Source organism: Oreochromis niloticus, linkage group LG16 (assembly GCF_001858045.2).
Source record: "Oreochromis niloticus isolate F11D_XX linkage group LG16, O_niloticus_UMD_NMBU, whole genome shotgun sequence".
In the NCBI taxonomy this organism is placed as follows: domain Eukaryota; kingdom Metazoa; phylum Chordata; class Actinopteri; order Cichliformes; family Cichlidae; genus Oreochromis; species Oreochromis niloticus.
This window is the reverse complement of record NC_031987.2, coordinates 17026002-17048803: the sequence shown is the minus strand read 5'-3', so window position 1 is coordinate 17048803 and position 22802 is coordinate 17026002. Positions and strand designations below refer to the sequence as shown.

At 41.4% G+C, this 22802-nt stretch overlaps 1 protein-coding gene across 1 annotated transcript in view; it reads right to left on the bottom strand.

Moving 5' to 3' along the window:
• Positions 1–1371: 1371 nt before the first annotated feature.
• agps (alkylglycerone phosphate synthase) overlaps positions 1372–22802 on the bottom strand; it is a 28953-nt gene continuing 7522 nt past the window's right edge. Inside the window, exons 6-20 of the mRNA XM_003447295.5 lie at positions 22171–22242; positions 21553–21632; positions 20269–20349; positions 19005–19130; positions 18718–18826; positions 14852–14979; positions 14445–14496; positions 12896–12972; positions 12698–12810; positions 10913–10982; positions 9873–9934; positions 9001–9090; positions 7437–7536; positions 7202–7259; positions 1372–3375 (exon numbers count right to left, since the gene is read on the bottom strand). Of these exons, the coding sequence (XP_003447343.1) occupies positions 3254–3375; positions 7202–7259; positions 7437–7536; positions 9001–9090; positions 9873–9934; positions 10913–10982; positions 12698–12810; positions 12896–12972; positions 14445–14496; positions 14852–14979; positions 18718–18826; positions 19005–19130; positions 20269–20349; positions 21553–21632; positions 22171–22242 (1340 nt within the window). The 3' untranslated portion in view covers positions 1372–3253. The remainder of the gene's footprint in view (positions 3376–7201; positions 7260–7436; positions 7537–9000; positions 9091–9872; positions 9935–10912; positions 10983–12697; positions 12811–12895; positions 12973–14444; positions 14497–14851; positions 14980–18717; positions 18827–19004; positions 19131–20268; positions 20350–21552; positions 21633–22170; positions 22243–22802) is intronic.

Here is a 22802-nt window from a genome sequence, read left to right as displayed (position 1 = left end):
ATCTACAGCAAATGAAAAGTATCTGAAAGTCATGTCCTTAAGAAATACGAAGAAATCATGACCTGAAACACGATCTAAGAGAGCTGTGTCTGTATCTGGCCCCTTAGTTGAGCTTTAATGTTGATTAAAGCATTAACAGAAATGTGTCAATAGAAAGGCGGGAGTCTCTGTCATGGTTTGTGGCTGTATTTCAGCCAGTGACCTTGGCGTCTTGACATATTTGATGAAATTATGAACACACACAAAAAAAGATTTTGATCCATTATGCAATACCATCAGAAAAGCATCTGATTGGCATGTATTGATAGATGCTCACTCGTACAGATACTGTTGATACTGTTTATCTGGATGTTGCATTTTCAGATGAAAACACAGAGACTCGGATGGTTGATCAAAAGTTTCTCCCACTGAAAACGCAATGTGCAGATAAACAGAATCAACTTTCTGTGGCTTCTAATTGGCAGTGGCAACTTCTTTAAGTTGCTTGAAGACGTTACTGAATATTGATTTTCAAAAGAATTCAAGAAAACGAGAGGCAGCCCAAGACTTTTGCACGGTACTGAATAGTCCATCAGAGATGCTTATTAAAATTTTCCTCGCCATGGACACCGTCTCCCGTTTTACATCTGATTTCTTCAGTGCAGTACTGACCCCATGTGGACAAATGCATCCTTGCACACAAACTGTATCTCTCAATGAAATTCAGTAGATAGGGCGTTTCATTGAGAAATCTTTGAATTTGTAAAGAGTGGAAATTGCACCACAAACATTACACTGGTCAGGTTACAAAGATGTAAAGATATTAGTGAAAAGATAATTACCTGCAAAATATATCAATCTAATCATATTGGGAAATATGACAGTCAGTCCTCAATTTAATTATGGATCCCTTGTGTCTTTTATCTGATATATCTATTCACACATAATTCTGAGCATTAGACTATTAGACTGTGAACGCTGCAGTGCATTTCACAGTTCAAGTCTGAGCTCGATTGCTGTTGACGGTGGTGGTGCTGACGTCAGCCAGCACTGTGTGTGGGTGGCTGTGTGGGTGAAGATGACTCCCAAATGAGCCTGTGCGTAGAAAAAAAATAATAAAAAATAAAAGCCTGTCAGGAAGCAAAAGACAGGCTCTGTTAAGCTCTGCTGTTTTACCTTGAGCTCCGCATGGTGTAGGTACAGGCTGAGCAAACAAAAAAAAGCTGCTCTCAGGCTCTCGTTGACCTTCCTAACACAGCCTGACAGTATAAATAAAGACTACAACTGAAGGGCTAAATTTAAGATGATGTATGAGGAAAAAGTTTTCTGCTCTCGCAACAATGTGGAGTGCATACAAAAAGCCAAAGAAAATAATAAAGAATTCACAACTGGGAAGTTTTACTTTAATTTATTGCACAAACAGCATTGACAAAACATACTTAGAAGTTACTATGTTGTTAAGAGAAGTGGAAAAATTGACCAAAAAGGGTACAGCCATGACATTCAAAAACAAGCTCTCGCATATTTTTGACACAAGAGGGTAGAAGGTCAGATAAGAGTTAGGGGAAGGGGGGTTGGGTCCTGAACAAATCTTTTTACTTTTGGGGGATTTCTTTTGACCTTAAAGCACATGGGGATCCTGGAAAACATGACAAATAGTTAACAATGGAAAGGTAGACCTTACTTCAACATGAGACCCAAAAGTCCAGTATCAAAATGTAGTACATTACAGGAGTCGATCCAAAAAACCTTTCACACAATACACTATTCAACTGTTTGACGAGCTGAAGAATTTTGGGGTAAACACAAATGATACAACTACATGGCAGGAAGAAAAAAAAAGTGTTTGAAACATGTTTAATACAAAGTTTTAGCAGGTGTAACAGTCGCACGTATTTACATTTTAGAGCTCTTCAGATGGTTATCTTTGCATATGCTAATTAAAAAATACAGTTTAACTTTGCAGTAAGTTGCCATAACATTAAACGCATGTACAGTATGCCCGCATGATCTGATGAGTTGAGTCTTTGGTACAACGTGAGCACCAGAATCCAGAGGCCCTACACTGCAAACGTGGTCATGATGGAAATGGCTTTTTTCCCCTCCCCCCACTCTCTCATCAACAAACCATGCAAGGTTAATGCCTTCAGTGCAAACACTAAACACACTGGGAATCATCAGTCTTCATCCTCATACTGTTCATCTAAGGGTGGGGAAATTTTGGTGGTGCAGAACAAAGACTCGAGGGGACCCAATATGTTTTTTCATCATTTTCTGTTATGGTTGTATTATTGTGGTTAATATTGCCATAACATCAACCCCACCCACCTGCTGCTGAACACTACTGTTTGTGTCTGGCAGCCAATTAGAAGAGAGCTAGCTGAGATGAACTGAAGGGGCTACGCAAAGGTCCAGCAGAAGATAAATAACGATCATTGTGACCTGTGAATCATGCCAAGCTACTCGAGCAGAGTCCAAGAATAGAAAGGTGGGGCTAGATATGAACATAATAGGTCCCATTTAACTCGAAAAAGTTCATCACCAGTGGTACACACACACACACGCATACACAAGAAACAAGTCTATGGCAATTGGTCAGTACAACAGAAGGGAGGAGGGCATGAAAAGATGAACAGGAGACACAGATGACCTTCATGTCCAAGTCTGTTGTCCTTCACAAAGGGACTTCAATGTACACACGTGTAGTAGAAAGGTAGGCAGACAAAAGCTTTAGAAAGGCACAGAGCTTCAGAAAGCGCATTGAGCTGAAAGTTAGGACTAAAGAAATGCCAATCACTCAGTTGCATACACTCACACACACACTCTCTCACACACACACACACACACACACACACACTCTCTCACACACACACACACACACACACACACACACACACACAACAGGATCATGTAGACAAATTGTTTCTGCTAATGTTGGCAAGGATTTTTAGCAGTTTAACAAAAGAAAATGTGATGAAAATAGGTTTTTGTTGCATCACAGTTGTGGCTTAGAAGGATGAGACCGTGACACGAGTAAAAATGAGCTTCAACATGGATGACAATGATTGTTACAGCAGATTAAGTGCAATACAAAGTCAAAGCAAGAAAAAGCCTGTGTGAATCGTTAAATGGCACCGAATGACACTTTTGATGGAGAAGACAAAGATCTGTGTCCGTTTTGAATTCACATTTAGTATCTATTAATCAAAAATGCACAAGATGCTTTTAGAAAACAAAACAAAAAGGTTAGCTGAAGATGGACAGAAGTGTTCAATTAGAGGAGGTTTCTGTTGCCGAAGATGTTATTTGGGTCCACGTAGTCCTTGACAGACTTGAGCATCCCCATGCCGACGCTGGAGATGCTCTCTCTCATCCACTCCTTCCGAAGTTTCCCCACTGAATGACAGAGGAGAGAAATAAATAAATAAACCAAGGAAGACGACCGAGGGGGAGAAATAGAGGAATCGGCACGGCTGATTGCTCAGCAGGCTGCTGGGAGCCAATCAATCTTGTGAGAGTGAGTGAATAAACAGAGGGTGATAAATGCTTTTATTCAGAGAGGAGAAATGTTTTGCATGGCATGATTTATGGAGCTCAGCAGACTATCAAACTCATTAGGCTCTGTGTGTTCCCAGAGGAGGGGCCGGCTGGCGGCTGGAGCGGGCCGTCCCCGGCTCCCTCACTTTTTGAGCCACCACTCCCCTCCAATCCCCCCCTCCCCCTCCAGAGTCACAGGAGCATTTTCTGTGTGTGTTTCTGTCTCATTGTGCCAACGGCCGCACTCCTCCAGCTGACCCGCGAGGGTGTTGTGCTCCGTTGTCCCGAACGTCACTCTATGCCCCGACACTGGCCCGATCATCATTAGGGTGCCACAGCCAGCCGTGGAGCACTAAAACAATGGCGCTCTGTCAGCGGGATTTTGGCTTTCAGCCACTCCTCGCGGCCTCTCCTCGTTGTCCAAACCCCCCCAACCTGAGGAGTGAGACTGCCTTCGGCATGAAGCCCAGTGAGGGCGCCCATTACTTTACCAGCTGTCTAGTCCGACATTCTCCAAAGCATTTGGACCTGACAGGATCCCACAGAGTGGAGCCGGCAACTTTTCAAACAGGAGAATTTAACAGCAAATTTAACCAAATTAAAGCAGTAATTTATATTTTTGTATTTGGCAATAAGAGGAGGAAAAGAGTGGTGCTACTGGGGACTAACAACACTGACTTACTCAACTGGTCAGTAACCCCAAGAAACCCCAAATATGTAGATTTAGGTTCATGTCAAATGTTTTTCAGCACAGCTGGGAAGAAGTTTAGTGGGTTCAAAAGCAGTGGCACAGTTTGGTCTTCTCATAATTCTACTTAAAGTGGCGTTTAAAAAAAAAAAAGTCACAAAAATGGGTCTAACTTCAAGTTTAACTTTGCCTTTTACGGCCTAACCAAGTACTTAAATAATAAATGATACATGAGAAGCTTTCACCTTTTCTCTGTTTTCTATCAGTGCAACTTTTTGGGGGGATAATGTGGGATTTGGGAAGCTGACAGGCAACTTTCACATTTTTCAGTGTAAAACACTGATCCATGTGAGATAATAGCGGTAAGAATGGTCATTTCGGTCACTGTTTTAGCTTTAATCCCTGCAAAATCAATTCAAAAAGAACAAGTACTCATTATCAGAGTGGGATAATAATAACTAAAAATCCGGGAAAGGAAAGCTGCTTCATTCTTGGAAAAAGTCAGCTTTTAATAACAGTCCAGCAAAGAGGAAGTAAGTAAATTTTAACTTTTGACGTCGTGTCACTTTAAAAGAAACACTCGATATCTACAACCCACCCACACAAAAAAAAAGATAGACTTGAGAACAGAGCAGCTCCGAACAGGTGCTGCTCTCTGTGTAAACATGTGAAAGCAGCAGTGTAATCAGTTTAGATAAGATTATAAAGGCCAACAAGAAAAAAAGAAGAGGAGAAAAAAAAAGCGTGTCTTCACATGCCTTCCTTTCCCGATCCATATGATTCTCTCCGCACCAGTAGCAAAGCAGCCTCCACCCCCCCAGTGCTCCCAGGGCAAGATGAGAAAAAGGGGCCACCCTGACATGTTACAGCGCTATGTTATCAGAGTTTGGCCAAGAAACCCAGATGGGGATAAGCCATGAGGCTAGTGAGGCCCGTCTCCTGACAAAACAGGGCAGACAGCGGGGTCACTGGGGACTCTGATACCACACAAACCTCCAGATGGTGACAAGGGGACCAATCAGCTGCTACCCAATAACTAAGAAAGTACCATGCTCTCTACCACCACCACCACCTCCTCCCCCTCCCCACTTCTTTCCCCTCGTTCCACCTCCATCCCACCCTCCTCTCAGGAATAGGAGAGAAAACAGAAGGTGCTGGGACTGCATCATTGCCTCCATCACTGTGATAATTTACACATCTATCTTGTCATATTCTCTCTTTTTTGCTTGCTATTGCAATCAATCTCACCAGGCTTGGTGTGTGCAGCTGAGACATGCAAAGAAGTGCAGGTAGCTATTTTAGAAAAGCCCCCCCTCCTTCTCAAAAATCAAACAACTGACATTTCTCCCATGTGGAAAAGCCCGGGGAAGTTCAGGGCGAATGGCAAACGGGGAACTTCACCAAATCAGGTCATTCTTTTTATCTCCCGAGAGCAGCGACCTGAGTGGAAGTGCAGTGTGGAGAGCGGGTGAGAGAAAAGCTCCGCAAAAATAAGAAAAAAAGAAAAAAGAAAGCCGCAAGGTGAGGTGAAGATGCTGGGCACCCTCGAATGGCCTTCATTTGGAGAAGAAGAGAGAAGCTGTGTTGAGGCTCATCCGCTTCCACACCCTGCTCTCGCTCTCCTGGGGTTTCTCTAACAAATGGGGGTCAGGACATGACAGACAGGGTAAGGCAGTGGGCCTGCATTCCTGTGATACGACCAAGCCGGAGTATTGGGTGAGGAGTTGCGGTGCAGGGTTGATAGATGGATGATTCTCCTAGTGATGGATGTTCCGACAACTCTTCACTGCTGCGACACTGGTGACCTAGTTAAAAGAGGACATTTCTCCTGGTGTTCTGTCTTTAAGCACTGGCCAATATTTAAACATTTAACATGTTTGTTTTGGGGTTTTTTTTAAAGCCAGTTTGTTAAAACCGACTCCTTTTTCATTAAAAATGTTTTTCCCCTGGACAGCAGCTGACACACAGTGCTGTTAGGTGAGTATTACGTCCTGTAGTGAAAGGGGTCGAAGCGCTCCGCATGCAGAGACTCCCTTTCGTACGCCCACGCAGCACTGTGCTGACCTGCTGTAAATACAGGGCCACAAAAATGTATATTTTCTCCACTGGCCTCCCACCTCACCATCCTTGACTACATCTGTTTTGTTTGATACACAAAACCCAGGGAAACTAGCTCCATTTGTCAAGCGCTGATTGTGGGCAGACAAACCGTCCTGTCTGCACCCAGATAGCGAGCCCCGCTGTTATTAATCACAATTACAGAATGGGCCACGCACACGGTAGCTGCATCAATATCCCACCCCCTCTCCCCAGCGTCACCTCCCTGTGCCGCTCGGGGTGGCCGGGCCACCGTTTGGAGGTCAGTGTACAGCCGGCGATAACGGCGGCATCATTTACCCCGGCCCGCTGCCTCCTTTTTATTAGCAATCTTTTAATTTTGAACCCGTCCCCGCCTTCAGGAAAAATTGTGATTTAATATCGCAGCTGATTCACTGCATACTGTTTTTGACAGGTGTGATGAATAGCCTCAAGTGATGTATGAAAACAGCGAGGCGGATGGCAATATAGATAAGGCAGCCGTTTCGGTTAGCCCTGATGGGGCCAGGAGAGTTGTTTCGCCGCCCTCCCCTGCTCACGTTTCATTTGGTCACTGCTGAAATGAACAAATAGCCGAGTCAGAGTCATTCATCTGAGCTGCGGGAACAGATTTTGGAAATGTGAAGGAAGCGATGAAAGATCCACGACCAAATGCACATTTACAGCACGACTGGCTGCCAGCTTGCCAGCATAGAAGAGCACGCCGGGTAGGCTCGCCATGCTGTCATCGCAATTCAGTACAAAACTTTTTTTTTTTTTTTTCTCCTGGCCAACTGAAACATAAGAGAATGTCCAAATATAACATCACTGTGCTTTTTTGGTGATTTATGTGCACTTGCTTTCTGCAGTTTGCGAAAACAGGCTCTATATTTAAAGCACAAAATTCTCAGCTCTGGGTACCTCCATGGTGATGTGACAAGCTCCCTCCATTGGCAAGGATCTCCTCTCTAGCTGCATGCTGTCAAGAGGGGGAAAAACCAAAACAACACTCAGTTTATACATTATATAATGTTATATTCTGACATCTGCTGTGTTGGGTGTTGGCGTTTCAACATGTTATCACATCAGATGCAATTTGTTCTAATTTTTTGAACAGTTTGTGGCATAATGTGCAGCAAAATAAAACTGGATCTACCTCCACTTGTTCATACACGTGCACTGGATCACTGAGTCCTCTGTAGTTGAAGGCAAAGTAAAAGTAGACACAGGCACCGGCATCATACGTCTGAGTCACCCTGCACGAAAAAGAAACGCGTTCAAACGAGCGGAAAAAACCTTAATCTTTCTCTTTCCACCGTCTCTCAGAAAATCTAATTTACATGCATCTGAAGGAGGAGTTTTTTGACAAGTTGCTCCATTTTACATACAATAAATGATTCTTTTGTATTGGAATCGGAAGACAAAGTGCAGTGGGAGGTTTGGTTTTCCCCAGCGAACCTCTGACCTCAATTCCATTCATGGTTAGCAGAAAGCGGAGGCAGCGTGGAAGCACTGTCGCCTTTAATAACACAACATTATCACATAATAAATGGCGATCAAATCCTTTTACTGAATCATCTGAGCCACATTTACTCCTCAGGTATGATGCAGGCGAGGGGATTCAACTGACATCATAATATTCGTGTTTTTCCCACACTGCTAAATGCAGCTAACGCTCAGGTTTTCGAACATATTGTGTAACAACCTTTGTGTTGAGAATATAATGCTGCTTCTCCCGTTTACATGTTCTCTCTCTGGCCTTGCTCCCTCTGGAGGAGCAGGGTGCTGGGCCCTTGTTCATTTGACATGGCCCATCACCTGGCACACTCACTGTTCTGGAGGTTAAATGGACAAATCAATCATGTGACAGACTGCAGCCGGGAAATGAATGGCTGTAGCATAATCAGGCTGAGGCCTAATCTGTCCGCAATCTGTGAGCAGCAGCCTGGTGCTCCTCAACCAGCTCGCCGTCTGTCTGTCACAACGTCCGACCGCATTGTCTCCGTGGCTCTTGCAAACTCAACAGGGGTCACACTTGGTATGCACCTCAGTACTTCCAAGGTTACAACTGAAATGTATTGAATGCCATTTGCTGTCAAGTAATAAAAGACAGGAACTTATAGTCATTCTATTTGTTTTTCTTTGCTTTTAATTTGTTTCTAATTTAGACCAACTTCTTTAATTTGGGGAATGCTCTTGATTATTTGTGTATAGATGGCATTTAAAGGATTGATGTGATGATATTTTATGACAACATGATGTTTATTATTTTTTTCTGAAATATTTATATTTGCAAAAATTACATATTTGCAAAAACTGCTACACCGAATAACAAGATCCTTTATTCTTATGAACATTTGAACTGCTGTTATTTTCGGCATTTACCAGACAAACAACTACACCTCAGTTTAAAATCGCATCCAACAAGAAAACCATTTAATCCTTGAGTATCATTTGCTAAAAACTACACTGCCCTGCTTGTTTAATAAGTTACTTCAACTCGTTACATATGTGTGACCTGATTGAGAGTGTCATATTTTTAATAGGCTTTGGACAAATTAGAACACACAGTGCATTGCTGTGGTCTTTTCATGGGAAGAACAATATGAAATCTATACTGTTAGGTGTCGTTTTTGCACTAGTGTTAAACATTAAAATATGGTCAGGAGACTGGCAGAGCGTTCAGACTCACTCTTTTGGAAACTGTTTTTAAATATTACCTGCATGTGGATAATGGTGGAAACTGAACTCCTTTGTCTTTACACTCTCGCACAATGCGCGCTTTTACATTTCTGCAAATGTCCAAAACCCTAAAAAAAAAAGAAGAAAAGACAAGAAAGAAAATTAATAGGAGTTTTAAAAAAAACAGATTGTTATGTTGGTTTTTTGTCCAAGCTGATATTTGTGTGTTTCAAACATGATAACAATGTGTATTTAAAACCAAGCACTGCAAAAATATAAATAATAAAAGAAAGACAGAAAAAAAAAAACATTAAAGAAAGGCAAGAGACCAGGCAGGAGGTAGAGACCAGACTGACTAACATGAAGACCATTGTGGGAGAGATTCCCACTGGTGTGGAAATGGCCGCCAGTCCTAAGCATCTGCAGTCGTGCGTGGAGTGTGGAGGATGGGGAGGAGGCTGGGTAATGAGCCAGGCACATATGCTCGCCTCACTGCCTGATCTCTTGGTCTCTCCCCATCAGGCATGTTACACAACAAGGAGCCTGCATGTGCTCCTGTTTGTTGTGTGAGGAAGCAGGACAATGAAAACATGTAGAAAATGCAGATCACAGTACATGGATGTGAGATGAGCCTGTGTCTCATAGTACATGGTACACATACAGAGCACACTCACACACCTCTCCCCTCTGTGTGTGTGCGTGGGTGTGTGAGTATGTCAGTAGTGGTAAGTTTGTATGCTGAGGAGGAAAAGCTCCACCAACGCAGGGTCATTTAATGAGGGGGAGAAGGCAGGCATGAAGGTGAATGTGAAAGGCAGAGGCAAGGAGAAATAAACGAAAGGAAGGGAAAAAACAGGATTAGGACGCTCAGGGCAGACTCTGCAGGAGGCGAGTGAATCAATGTATTTACCTGTCCCAAGGCATAGAGGTTTCAAAGGACTCGCCAATCACATAGTAGTCCATTCCCAAGTCCTGGTTGGAATGAAATGCACATATATTAGCAGGCTGATATGTTAATGTGATTCAGCACATTTTATGAGCACTGTGGTAACCCGGTAAAGCAAGCATATGCAGAAATCCTCCAAGCTTGTGATCTTATTTTGAAACCACAGCTTCTTATTTTTATGAGCTGGATGACATTCGACCAACAGAATTTTTCTTTTTTTCTTAAGGCAAAGCACAATTTTCTTCTTTAAAGGAAAAAAAGAGAAATGAAAGCAGATTCTCTTCTCTGTACCGATAAAACAAGCAATTTCAAGACATTATCTTGGGCTTTTTTGTGATGTTTTACCACTGGCTTACATTCAACAGAACAAACCACTATCATAAAACTAGAATATAAAGAATAACTACATGAATAACTAGTAGTACTAGTAGTAGACCTGTGCATTCTCAAGGAGAAATTTGCATGTGAAATTTTCAGACCTGTATTACAAAAAAGCATTTTTGAATAGAAGCTGTTGCTTTATTGAAAAGGGCTTTAAATTCTGGATGCCCTTCCCGATGCAACCCCAAAAGGGTTTGTGCCTCCTCCTGGGATTGAAATCGGGATTATCGCTTGTTGGGCGAATGTGTAAACATCTACAATATGGAGCCACTGAGGAAGGACTTTTGAAACCTGAGATAAAAAAAAAGTACAGCAGAAAGCTGTTGATGACCTGCTTAAGTGTATTTAAACACCCTGCTTGTTGATGATTATCAGAAAGGTTTCTAACAGGGATGACCTGAGTCAACTTTCTATTGTCGTTCTGTCTGCATTTACTGTGCTTTTCTACTGCTGTTCAATGCCTTGACAACAACTGTGACCAGATCAAATCAAAGCCCTCCCGAGGTCATATTCCGCTGCTTTCATTGCTGCTCGCTATCGTCTCCGCTGTCAAATTGCAATCTCCCTGCCTGCCCCACCTGCCCATCAGCTCAGGCAGGGAAAAAGCCAGAGAAGTGACCCACCCGGAGGTAAGCGATGACAAAGGTCAACATGTAGCCCCTCTGCCCATTGTCCTCTCCAGCTGCCAGGCCCCTGCGAGGAGACATCAGGGTTAATATTTAACAGATCTTTTCTTTAGCTTTGTTGCTCCGGCTGCTCCCTCTCACAACCGCTGTCTTGGAGGCTGTCAGTGCAACAATGTACAGATCAATGGCGCTATGCTCCCTGCATTGCCATAGGTCAGCCACACATCCATCACCTGCGGTGGGTAATCACATTTTCATCTACCATCCAAACTAATCAGGCCAAGCTCATTAGAAAATCACTATATTGATTTTCACCTTTCTTCCTGTTTCCCATCACTGCAGGAAACGTTCCTCACCACACCTAAGCAATCCATCACCGGCACTTGAGCTGATGGGTGATGGCCATTTATTGGAAATAATGCAATTATTAAGACTATGTTGCATCTGACAGGTTTTGGCTGGTATGGCTTAACCCCTTTCTATCACAAAACCATTGTTTGAACCTCAGTAAGATCCTAAAATAGAAGCAAACATGAAATGCTACAATGGTGTCAAGTAAGACTTAATGAATATAATGTATGGCATGTACAATCAAATACTTTTAAGTCTGATCAAACATTTGGCAAAACAGGGAATGCCTTGCACAAGATATTAATTACAATGAAACACTGGATTTTTTTATTGTTTCTCTTAACTAAAAAAAATATTAAAAATCCAGAGTCAGTTTTGGTAGCAACCGTATGAACACTTGAGATCTATAGACTTCACATAAATGTGAAATATCTGCAAACGTAAGAGTTACTGCCACAACCACTTTAATGAATGACTAACAAATTTATGCACTGGCTATGTCATGGCCCATAATGGTGCAATCCAAATCATGTACAAATATAACAAACATATCACATTTGTGGTCTACCTGAGACGAAAGGTTGATATCTTTATCTATTCATATGTTTTTGCAGTTTTTTTACATGACTGGTTTTAATAAAAATCCATATTTGAACTTTACAGCTTTCTTTCTTTCGTTGTGTGTGGAAGATTGTGGATCTGAGTAAATTAGGACCGAGGTCTTATGTGGCTGTGAAAAAAAATGAGAACAGACAAAAATGTCTGAGGAAACCGTGCATCAGCTGCTAATTGGATTATTTGGAGTTTGTTATAGATGAGAAATGTTTATATCAGGTTTCTACACTGATACATTCATATTAGGTTTCCAAAAACTTTTGCTGTTTACCAATTACAATTCACCAATAAATGAAAGTAATTATTTTCATAACAGATGGCAAATGAACTGAATATTCTTTTTTGAGGGCTTACAAAATGGTTCTGGATGAAGGAGGTTTCCTCTCTAGCTGGCTGGTAACAGATTTCCAAGAAAGTCCTCACTGATGTGTTTCATGATCAATCACAACAGCCAAACACTCCCCAGCTGTGTCTTGTGGCCCTGTGCTGTCCTAAGGGGAGCTGTGCCCTACTATCTCTGCCCACCTCACACCTACTTTAACATTAAAGCTAGCCTGACAGGAGGACATCCAGAGGTGATCCATCAATCCACACCGAGACAAACTACTGAGTCGAAGAACAAATCTTAAGTGTGTAACTGTGCTTTTCAATTCTTATCACTACTACTACAAGGCTAGTTGAAATCAGCGCCACCACTGTGTATAAAGCCTCACCTTATGGCACATTTCTAACCTTTCTGATCTTTAAATGATCCACCAATATAGAGAATTGGAAGACAGAGATGTACAAATACAAAACTCGGCAGCCACTACTCACCCAAATTTTGCAGCGATGTCATAAACCTGCTTTTCATGCTGCAGGACCTTCTCGCGGTCACCCTCAAACAGCAGGGTGGCCACACACAAGCGGTTGGGGTCAAACCCTTTGAACTGAGAATTAAAGAGGTAGGCTCATTTTTCATGTAAAACACCTGCAGCAAGAACCTTACAGTGCTCACCCCTGGTTATTTTTTACCTTGGTGATGTAAAATTTCTTCAACCCGTCCAAAAAGGAAGTGAAAATTGAAGATACTTGAGGCTTCAGGGCATGACCTGTTACATAGCAGATTAAAATCGTTTCAGTTAATTCACCTAAAAGAAGCCATAAGGTAAATAAAATAAACAAATTTCCCACACATTAGGCAAACTCTGCTTCTGCTTGCATCCTCCAGTGTTCTGAGAGGGCAAAGCAACTGATATATTTGGAATTGCAAACAAAAGAAGAAGAAATAAATGGTAACATTTGAATAACTTCACAACTGGCCAGTGGCTGCGAGCGACAGCGACTATAAATCAGAGAGTTTCCGAAGGGAAGTGGGGTTGACACAGTGATATCCGTCTTCCTCAGCCACCCTTTTTGATTTATTCCTGATCGGACGCACAAAAGCGCCTGTGGACAAGGGAAAATGAGGGGCTGGGGCCAATGGGATGGTTATCAATCACAGCAGGGAAGTCATGGGTGATGTCACCGAGACTTAACAGTTCATTTATTTCCCCCTATGCTCAAGTCTCTTCATCACTTAGTGTCCTAATTGTTTCCATTCCAAAATGTGATTGTAGGTCTTAAGGTCCCTCACAGCCATCATACTCGTTAATTAAATACTCAAAATCCAGGGAGAAAAAAATTGCTAATACAATGAACAAAATTGATATGTTCATATGTTTATATTATATTTCCTTTATACAAAATCCTTATTTTTATATATTAATACAGGTAGAGCTAAATTGTTTGTTTTGTCTCAAACTAAAAAAAACCCCAACCCTTTTATATAGTACCCAAACTTTCTCCACAGTAATCATTATTAAAAAGTAAGGACAAGTCACTAAATCCATGAATGCATTATAGTGCCATGAGTTTTAGTTTTTATCCCCCCCGCAAAAAAAAAAGAAAAAGAAAGAAAAAAATCCTGGTCACTTTGTCTTCCCTGTGTAATGCTAGGAAGTGCCTACTCTGTGAAAAGTGGAAATACAGGGAAGATAATGAGATCCCACGAGACTGGGGAACTTTGCAGCGATCTCTGGGAATGCCAGATGCATTCCACTGGACCCGAAGAAACAACATCATAAAACTTCAGTGTAATAACGACTTAATTCTGGTTGGGTTTATTTTTCACCGCATTTCAAACTGTGTGTTTGTGTGTGTGTGTGCGCGCGCACAGATATTCGGTTGCAAAAATAATAATCAATTTAACGATTCAGTGGCATGGACCGTTGTGACATCATTGACTGCTGCACAAGTGCAATTTATGGTTAGGTGGAACACCAAACAAAATAAAATGGGAGATACTAAAGAAATGATTAAACCACATCATGTGGCTCATGTTGCAAAGCTCTCTGATCAAAGCCAAAGGTTTTATGGGGGCCTGGAAAAACAACAAATAAAAATAAAAATCAAGCCAAATTAAGTCCTACTTGTAACGGGAAAAGCTAATGTTGAGAATTTGTAGATTAAATCAAAGTCATATAGACACATAAAGAGGTGATAACTGGGATGAGCTTAAATGTGAACTCCAAATAAAACTTACCAAATTTAAATTGTTCATTATCCATGAGTCGTATAGAAGCTGGGGCACACCTCTGCAGGGAAAAGAAGTTGGCCTGAATTAGTCGAATGAACAACAATAAAGAGCTTTGACTTTATAGCTTTTGGTTATTTGTCCTAAATGTACAGTATACAGACTCTCTGAGACAGCACTTCAGGCCAAATGAGGTCTGATGACATCAGATGCCTTTGCAAGTTGGTCTATAAATCAATTTTTTCCCTGCTTTCTTCTGCCAGGTTAGCTTTAAAGGAGGTAAAACGAAGACCTGAAAGTGCTTATTTTGTGCATACCTCAAACACACAGTAACTTTCTAGCCTCCATCTCATGTTGAGACATGGCTTTATGGAGCAACAGAGCACAATATGCTGAAGGGGAGATTAACCTGTTACCTGTCTGGCAACCTCTCGAAGACAGGCAACTCCCATCTCGAAATTAGGGAACACCACAGAGCCGTATTTTTGGTACTCCGGCATGGGACGAATCTTCATTGTAACCTCGGTAACCACGCCCAGGGTTCCTGTGGAAAATCACAGTGAGAGATTTTGAGCAGAACAAAAAGAAGTACATCAGTTCCCAGAGTTTATATGACCTAACCTGCTTTGAGCGGAACTCAAGACTGTTTTACAGGGCTCTGGTACATGTCCCAAGGGTTGTTCTGGTGACCTTTGTCTCACATTTCACTTAGCAGATCTGGTTTTCTACCACACACTGGGGGATAACTGAGATTTATCAGCTTAAGAACACCAGGAAGTAAAGCAGGGGGATATCAAAGGCACCAAGACCAACAACAGCAACACGTACACAAGGTACAAGGAAACCTCCGGCTGACCTCATGACCCTGGAAGCTTTCAACAATTAGCTGCTGCTGCTGAAATCCTCACACCACTTGGTTCAAATATACCCAATGTTTATTTGAAAGTAAACTATGGGTAGCAAAGGATGTTTGCCATCCCTTCTCATAAAAAAAATTGAATGAAGCTCAATCTTTGAGCACTTGCTTTCATATAACTTTTCAGAAAAAGATGTGGCTAATCAAAATGCTTTTTTTTTGTTAGCAGATGAAGAATGAAAACTACAATCAGTGAAAAAAAATGAAAACGTTGCTTTTTCTACAAGAACACAAGCACAGTTTAAAAAAAAACTGTTCTCAAAGTGAACTGTACAAACATTTTAAGGGTTTTGGACTATTTCAACAAAAGAGAATATCTGATGGATTTGCACAACACGTAATTGCCATTTTTACACTTTCTCCACACACTCAACAATGAACAACAGCTATTAGAGCTAGTTTGTGAATTTTATTGCTATGATCCAAATTGCTTTCTTGCACCCTGTGCGCTCTGTATCATTATAGATCACGTTCATTTATAAATGTATCCCCCATGAACACAGCCATAGTCCATCAGGAGGCTTCATCAGCCTGTTATGGTTGTTAATGAGGCCTCTAATGTGACACTGTATGCCACATGCTGCTCCCTAGTGGCACAGTGGAAAACGTGACTGCATTGGGCCTCACCCCAAGAAGGGTTTTTTCTCCCCCCTCCTGATAGCATGCAGGAGAAGCCACTTAATGAGAGAGGGGTGGGGATCTAGAGAAGGAGAGAAAGAAAGACTGTAGGAGGAGCCAGAGTGAGGGCTAAATGGAGGCAATAAGAACAGCAATGCTGGAAAAACTCTCTCAGGACAGATGCAATGCAATGAAATACTGAGTGCAGCTTAAGCTAACTTTACTGGAACTCTTGCTATTAAACTAACCTCATCTTAAAGGCTACGTATTTGCGGAAAGGGAATATTCACAATGAAGAGCGTTTTTAGCAGCAAATATTTTGACCAAAAAAGCCACTGACCATTGTGCAACCACTGCTTTAAATCAATCATTTAACTCTCAACATTAAGTTAGTGTTAGTTGGTTTCATATTGTATTTTCTGCATGGTTGAGGGGAGTTTAAAAGAGAAAAGGATTAGCATTGATCATTCCAATCATTGTTTACACTGACTGAAGCAAGGGGGAAGAACTACTTTGCATTCAGGTTACTTCAAGGTCAGAGAGATACACAGACCCGTTGTTGTGCAGAGAATAAGAAGCTTGAGGTTTCACAGTAATTTCTAATGAAATTGATGCGTTCCACTTAACATGCAGAGCATAGTTGAGGGTTTTAGCGTGGCGCTTTGCTGTTGTTGTGGCCTACTGTCAGACACCAGGATGGGATTCTTTCGGTGACGAGGTAGATAATTTTAATGAGACTGCGTGCTGGTGTGACCTCTTAGCAAAAAAGTTAGGCCTCCCAGAACAACATGCTCTACCACTGAGGTGTGGTCCTGTCCTATCTCTGCTCAATGTAGCGATCCCTGAAGCAAGAGCATCTTCAATTTCACTCACCTTAATTGCAAAAAAGCTCCTTCTCTAAGCTTGGGTTTTGAAGATATGAAGCATGTTAGAAAAAAATGTGCTACAAGTGGCTACTCTGATATTAGACTAAAGTATTCAAAATATTTCTACCATGTGAGTGAGTACACAAGTAAGCAATATCTAGCTATGTATTACAAGTAAATTGCTATTATTTTCACTTTCAGTAATTTATTATCTTTTATAGACTCATATGCTGAAAAAGCAGCAAACTAGACTTGTTGTTCTCAAGTCCACTGTTTCACAAACGTAACAATTTTTGGATACTGATATTTGGTGATTTAAATTTCCAATATTTTACAAATCAGCTGAGGTTTTCTTTCAGATACATGAAATATAACTGATGTTATGGAAATCTGCTTATGTGTAGTTGTTTATTTAGTTGGATCAGCTTGTTGTGTTTGTGACGTTCCAACACGTCGCAGGGAAGTTGCAGAATGCCCTTTAGTATACAAAAGATGTAACACTCATTACATGGTTGAACGGTGTACCTACCAACTCTTCTTTACTTTTTAAATTTTAATTTATTGGATGCTGTAAATGCAGATATGGACAGATCAACAAATAGCTATTATAAGCCAATAGTATTAGTCTGCCGATAAAACAGTCCAGCTCTAATGGTTCATAGGGCATAAATAATAGGGAACCCATCGCAAGCATCTTTTAGAAATTCGTCTTTTGGAAAAGGAGTTCTTGGATTTGGTCATTGTGTACTTCTGTAGGTATTTGCCAACAGAGAGCTTATGGGGAGACGGGTTTTCAGCCTATGCAAAAATGCTCCCATGCATCCAACAACCCAACAGTGCAGAGCTCAGCTATGCGTAGGTCGAATGCTGATTGGCTGACAAGTGGGCTGGAACAGGAAAGGGAGCCACAGGCTTCTCACAGGAGTTCACCAGGAATGGGAGAAGCATAACCAAACATCCAACATCTGCTCGGTTTCACTTCAGCTCTTTGTATGTAATAACTTATGTGCATTAGTATGTTATAACTAATCTGCATCTGGCTAAAGGACCATCAGCAACCTAACTGAGAGCCCACAGATCATTTGTACCAGATACTTTGGACACTGCATTCATCTCACAACAAAAATGTTTTCTGCAGGGCTGTCCGTGGCACCCTACAGTCTGCTAGTGCAGAATCATGTTCAAGCTTCACTGTAAAGTGTAAAGTGCCAAACATACTTAAGGCAGAGCAAAATTCTTTTGAGAATATCTTTAATTCTGTGGTGGCTGAGTCATAAAGAGTAAAAATACATGTGGCTAGCTTAATTTGAAACTACCCATATATGGCAACTGTCAGTCAAAACATGAACTCTCACAGTTAACCTGCACAGTCAGGACACAACTTCAAACCTTCAAAACTTCAAACCCTGTTTGTTGGTATGATACTGTTGCTGACATCAGTTTCGCTGAACGCAAAAAGAGACTTCTGCAGCAGTCCCAGCCCAGCCGAGGAGCAGATTGCTGAGCTTTGTAGGGCAAATAAAAAGTTTGTATCCACAGCTGTTTAACATAACGATGCCAAGAGTCTCTGAACCTCCTCATTATGCAGGGGAAACCTGACATATGGCAGTATTCTCTGTGGGCATTCACAAGGACAGGACAGTGCAGATGGGGTGCAGAGGACACTTGCTGGTTCCTAACTAACACCTCTCCAGATCACATTTCCACCAATCCTAATTAATGTGTAAGAAGCGGAGAGCATGAGAATCATCCTGATGTTACCGTTTTATCACAAAGGTTTCAAAGACACGCACACAAACCCACACTGACATGCATGTTTACACAACTGCACACACGCCCACATGCACTCAGGAACTGGAATCACATGAGAAAGTCATCCAACCTTCTGAGCCCATGATGAAGTGGTGAACATCCGGCCCTGTGGACATGCGAGGTCCCTGACAACTCTTTTCAATCACACCTCGTGGGGTAACCATCTTTATGTGGACAACCTATTCAGTGAGAACACAGCAATAAAGCAGCTTTAGAACCAAACAACACCTGCCCAAACTTCAAGACGTTCAGATATTTCATAACTGATTCTATGACTTATGAGGGTGAAGTCCACAAAACCTAAGGTAATCATTTTCTTTCTAATTACTATATATTGACATTGCTTTGTGTACTCACCAGGTCCTCAATGTTGCCATAGATGTTCTTCTTCATACCTGATGCTCTGGTTGCTACCCAGCCCCCCAGGGAGCTGAACTCCATGGAGTCAGGCTCATGTCCTGTACAGTAGCCGCTCTCATTAAGCTGCAATAAAATGGAAAAATATTTTTTAAAAAAACATATTTGTTTTTAACTTAAAAGGGAGCCAGAAATGTGTGGTAAACGATGATGCTGTAAACCCACGAGAATGTTTTAATAACAAGTGAAGAGCATGCGCAAGCAAAGGGAAAATATAATTGCACCTCTGCCGCTGCATGTCACTGCTCTAGTTATACCGCAATGTAAAAACGGCGGTTTTATGGCATTGGTGGTTTTATAATGGCCCAAAATAAACCAAGTGGAAAGACTGAATAAATAATGCACTGATCTCTCTGTCTTTCGTCTGACGACAGCTCTGCTGTCATGTGTAAAATAATGCCTGTAAACTTGACACGTCCAGCACACACAAGCCTTTGTTAGTAAAACTAAAATAATAGTAAGTTTTACATGTTTATTTAAGTGTATGAGTTATACAGGCAAGACTGCTTACACATTCCTCTTCCACAAAGAAAAAAAAGAAAAAGAAAAAAAACACACTGTATGGCTTTGTTCCTTGCCATGCAGCAATAACAATGTACTTCTGAGAAAAACTATTCATCAGATTCACTATCCCTAAGGCTTTGAGGAGAATGTGTAGGTCATTGGGAGCCCACACATTCTCCTTAAGGCAGACGTAGCACTGAAAGATTGCATCTTTAGGCGGAACATTCAACAGTAATAATAATTAAGATCTTAAAGTACAACAACAATGCTCCCCAGAAGCACAAGGGTAAAGTCAAGCCTTGTTTTATCACAGCATTCCTCTGGAAGGCAGTTTATAATGCAGACCCATCTGCTCTATGAAATCGGCCCAGTCTAAATGCAGAGGTGGAGTCTGCTTTAAATGCAGCTCACGCATTCCTCTACATCAAACGCCTGCTCCTTCTCCATTTTTCTGAATTAGCTTGATGGTGCCATCTGCTCATGACCACCGTCTCAGACTCTAATCTCTCCCCTTCAGCGCTCTGCTCCTACTGCAAACTCCTTCCTGCACCCTGTTAGATCTACCGAGCAAAGAGTACCAAGGTGAATGAGCACAGACAGCCTCCTAGGGAACAGGCGCACAGCTTGATTGTTGGCACAACATTTTACATTAATGTAAGCTCTTTCGGTGAATTAAAATGGATGGGCGAGCAGTACTTACCAATCTCTCTAGATCCTGACCGACAATGCCAGCTTCCACATGGGCAGTTAAATTTTTCTCGTCAATCCACAGAATGCGGTTCTGTGACAAAAAAACAACATGTCTGAGGACGTCATAAACATACATTTTATATTTCACAGAGTTTTTGGGGAGAAATATGTTTGTTTGTTTTTTACAGCAGTTTCCTTTGTGTACAACTGTTGCTTTCAAACAGATATTGTTTATCACCATGTCTGTCATCTGAGCTCTGCCTACATCTGTTATGTTGACTTAAAATATCTCAGACTCAGACATAAACATTGCACTCAAGAACAGGCTGTAGAGACAGTCTCTTCACAGTTTGCTTACAACACGGTATGTTTTTCATCAAAACGTCTGAGGACGAATACGTGCAGACAAGGATGGGAGACAACTGTCAGTTTCCTGAAGGCTTAGCCCTACCTATAGGAGGTCATAAATTAGTCACCAGAGGTAATAAACTTTACGTTCCTACTACATTGCTCCTTTCATGTGGTTCAGCTGGAGACACCTGACCTCTGATCCCCGACACAGAACGCTGGTCACTGATGTCAGTGGCAGCAAACTCAATGAGTGGTGAGCTAGGAGCTTGTAGACAGCTTGTATATCACCTCTGGGTGAGCATGGATCAAAGGGCTTTACTGTACAGTGACAATTTTCACCACTTTATATTGTATCCGATAAAAGATTATTATGTTTATGGGGACATGTTTGGGATTCTATTAAGATTAATGGCTGGTGCATCACTTGGGTTGTGTCCCTATCCACACAACTAATTTACCAATTCTAACTCTGGCTGCACTCGTGTTACTGAAAAAAATGGGGTATATGGGGAAAAAGGAACACTGGAAACACTCAGTCTCATAATGCAATAGCTTGTAGCACACACTAACAGTTTCCACTATTACTTAGCTCTTATCAGCTGATAAAAAGAAGGAATTCCTGAGCTCAAATAACGTACATGTACTATTACTACAATCCTGTTTTGCCAAAAACACAATTTTACTTGACACATTTTTTTAGTAATCCAAACCTGAAGAGATATCAACAATAGACACAGAAAGCTATACAGAAAAGATTACAACAAGTTAAATATTAATCTGAATATCCATTTCAGCTTACGGCCTGGTGTCTATGAATAAGTATGCTGATCCAGCCTGACTCTCTCTCAGTCTCTTTTCAGATTATTCTTCTAACTTTAAAGATCAGATAGATTGATTTTAGTTTTTCTTGTCCTTAATGCTGATCGCGCAGGTGTTTACGTACCATCTGTGAGGTATCCAACGAGACAATGGAACGAGTTTCCTCTGGGGGGCACTCGAGGGCACTAGAGACACTAGTCCCTCCTAAGAGATAATAAAAACCACTGTTACAATAAAACTCGAGTCATTTTGACACGTTACAGGAGGAAAAGCGCCATCTGAATAGCTCATCCTTGAGGTGCAATATATAATTTTTTCTTATGGCATGTCTGCACACTTCAGGATTTCACTGCAGTAATGAATGACTGACTTTTATTGATATGATTGTCACGAACCTGTTCGCAAACCGCAGTAAAACTAACAATACGTAAGATTAATTTCTCCCATATTATTAGCATGACATTGTTTAGTAGTGACTGACAGAAGAAAACAAACAAAAAAAAGTTACAATCATTTCCTATGGTTGTAACCACCACAATTAGTGCAGTGTCCCCTGCACTAATTTTAACAGCAGCATCTATAACACAGATAATAAAGCTTTCACTGAGCCCTCACCCACCCACATAAAAAAAATAACTGATGGATGAAATTACACTATATGTTACAAGTTAAACTAGAGCCCTATATAAATTTTACATAAAAGCTAATTATGTAGATTAACGCCTTTGATTTCATAGCTCACCTCCATATGGTATCAAACAAACGTTGTGTTTGCATGCCAGCTCCACAATTTTCACTACATCATTGTGACAGTCTGCAAAAAGCACAGAAGATTGTTTTGTTTTTTTTGAAACATAATTCTTTTACCATCTGCTACAATGCTCATATATTAAATATTCATAAAATAATATTTTGAAAAAAGCATGCAGACACTGGAAAGGGAAAAAAATGATGGCACATAACACTGTCTGCGTACCACTGACAACGTAAAAATGTATATTTCGTGAACCATTGGAGCAGGGGGGGCCAGCAGAGAGACAGGGCATCCTGTGATTTGCCTGGGGCTTTCCTCAGGCTCAGTCAAACTGCATGAAGCTACACTCCCTTGGGTGGGACATGCTAGATCAATACAGATGTATTTTAACCAATCAGAGCCCGTATACATTCACACTGGGGCAGTGAGTGAGTGGGATGAACAGCAATACCAAAGTACATGGATGTGCTTGACTGGCCTCGAGAGCTTTTAAGAGGCAGTGAGAAATGCTTACATTCTATTGCATTTGGACATCCAATTAAACACATAGCGTAGGCCAAAGGATTACAGCTCCACAAACTAAACATCCACTTAAAATTCACTTGGAGAGGCTACCGAGG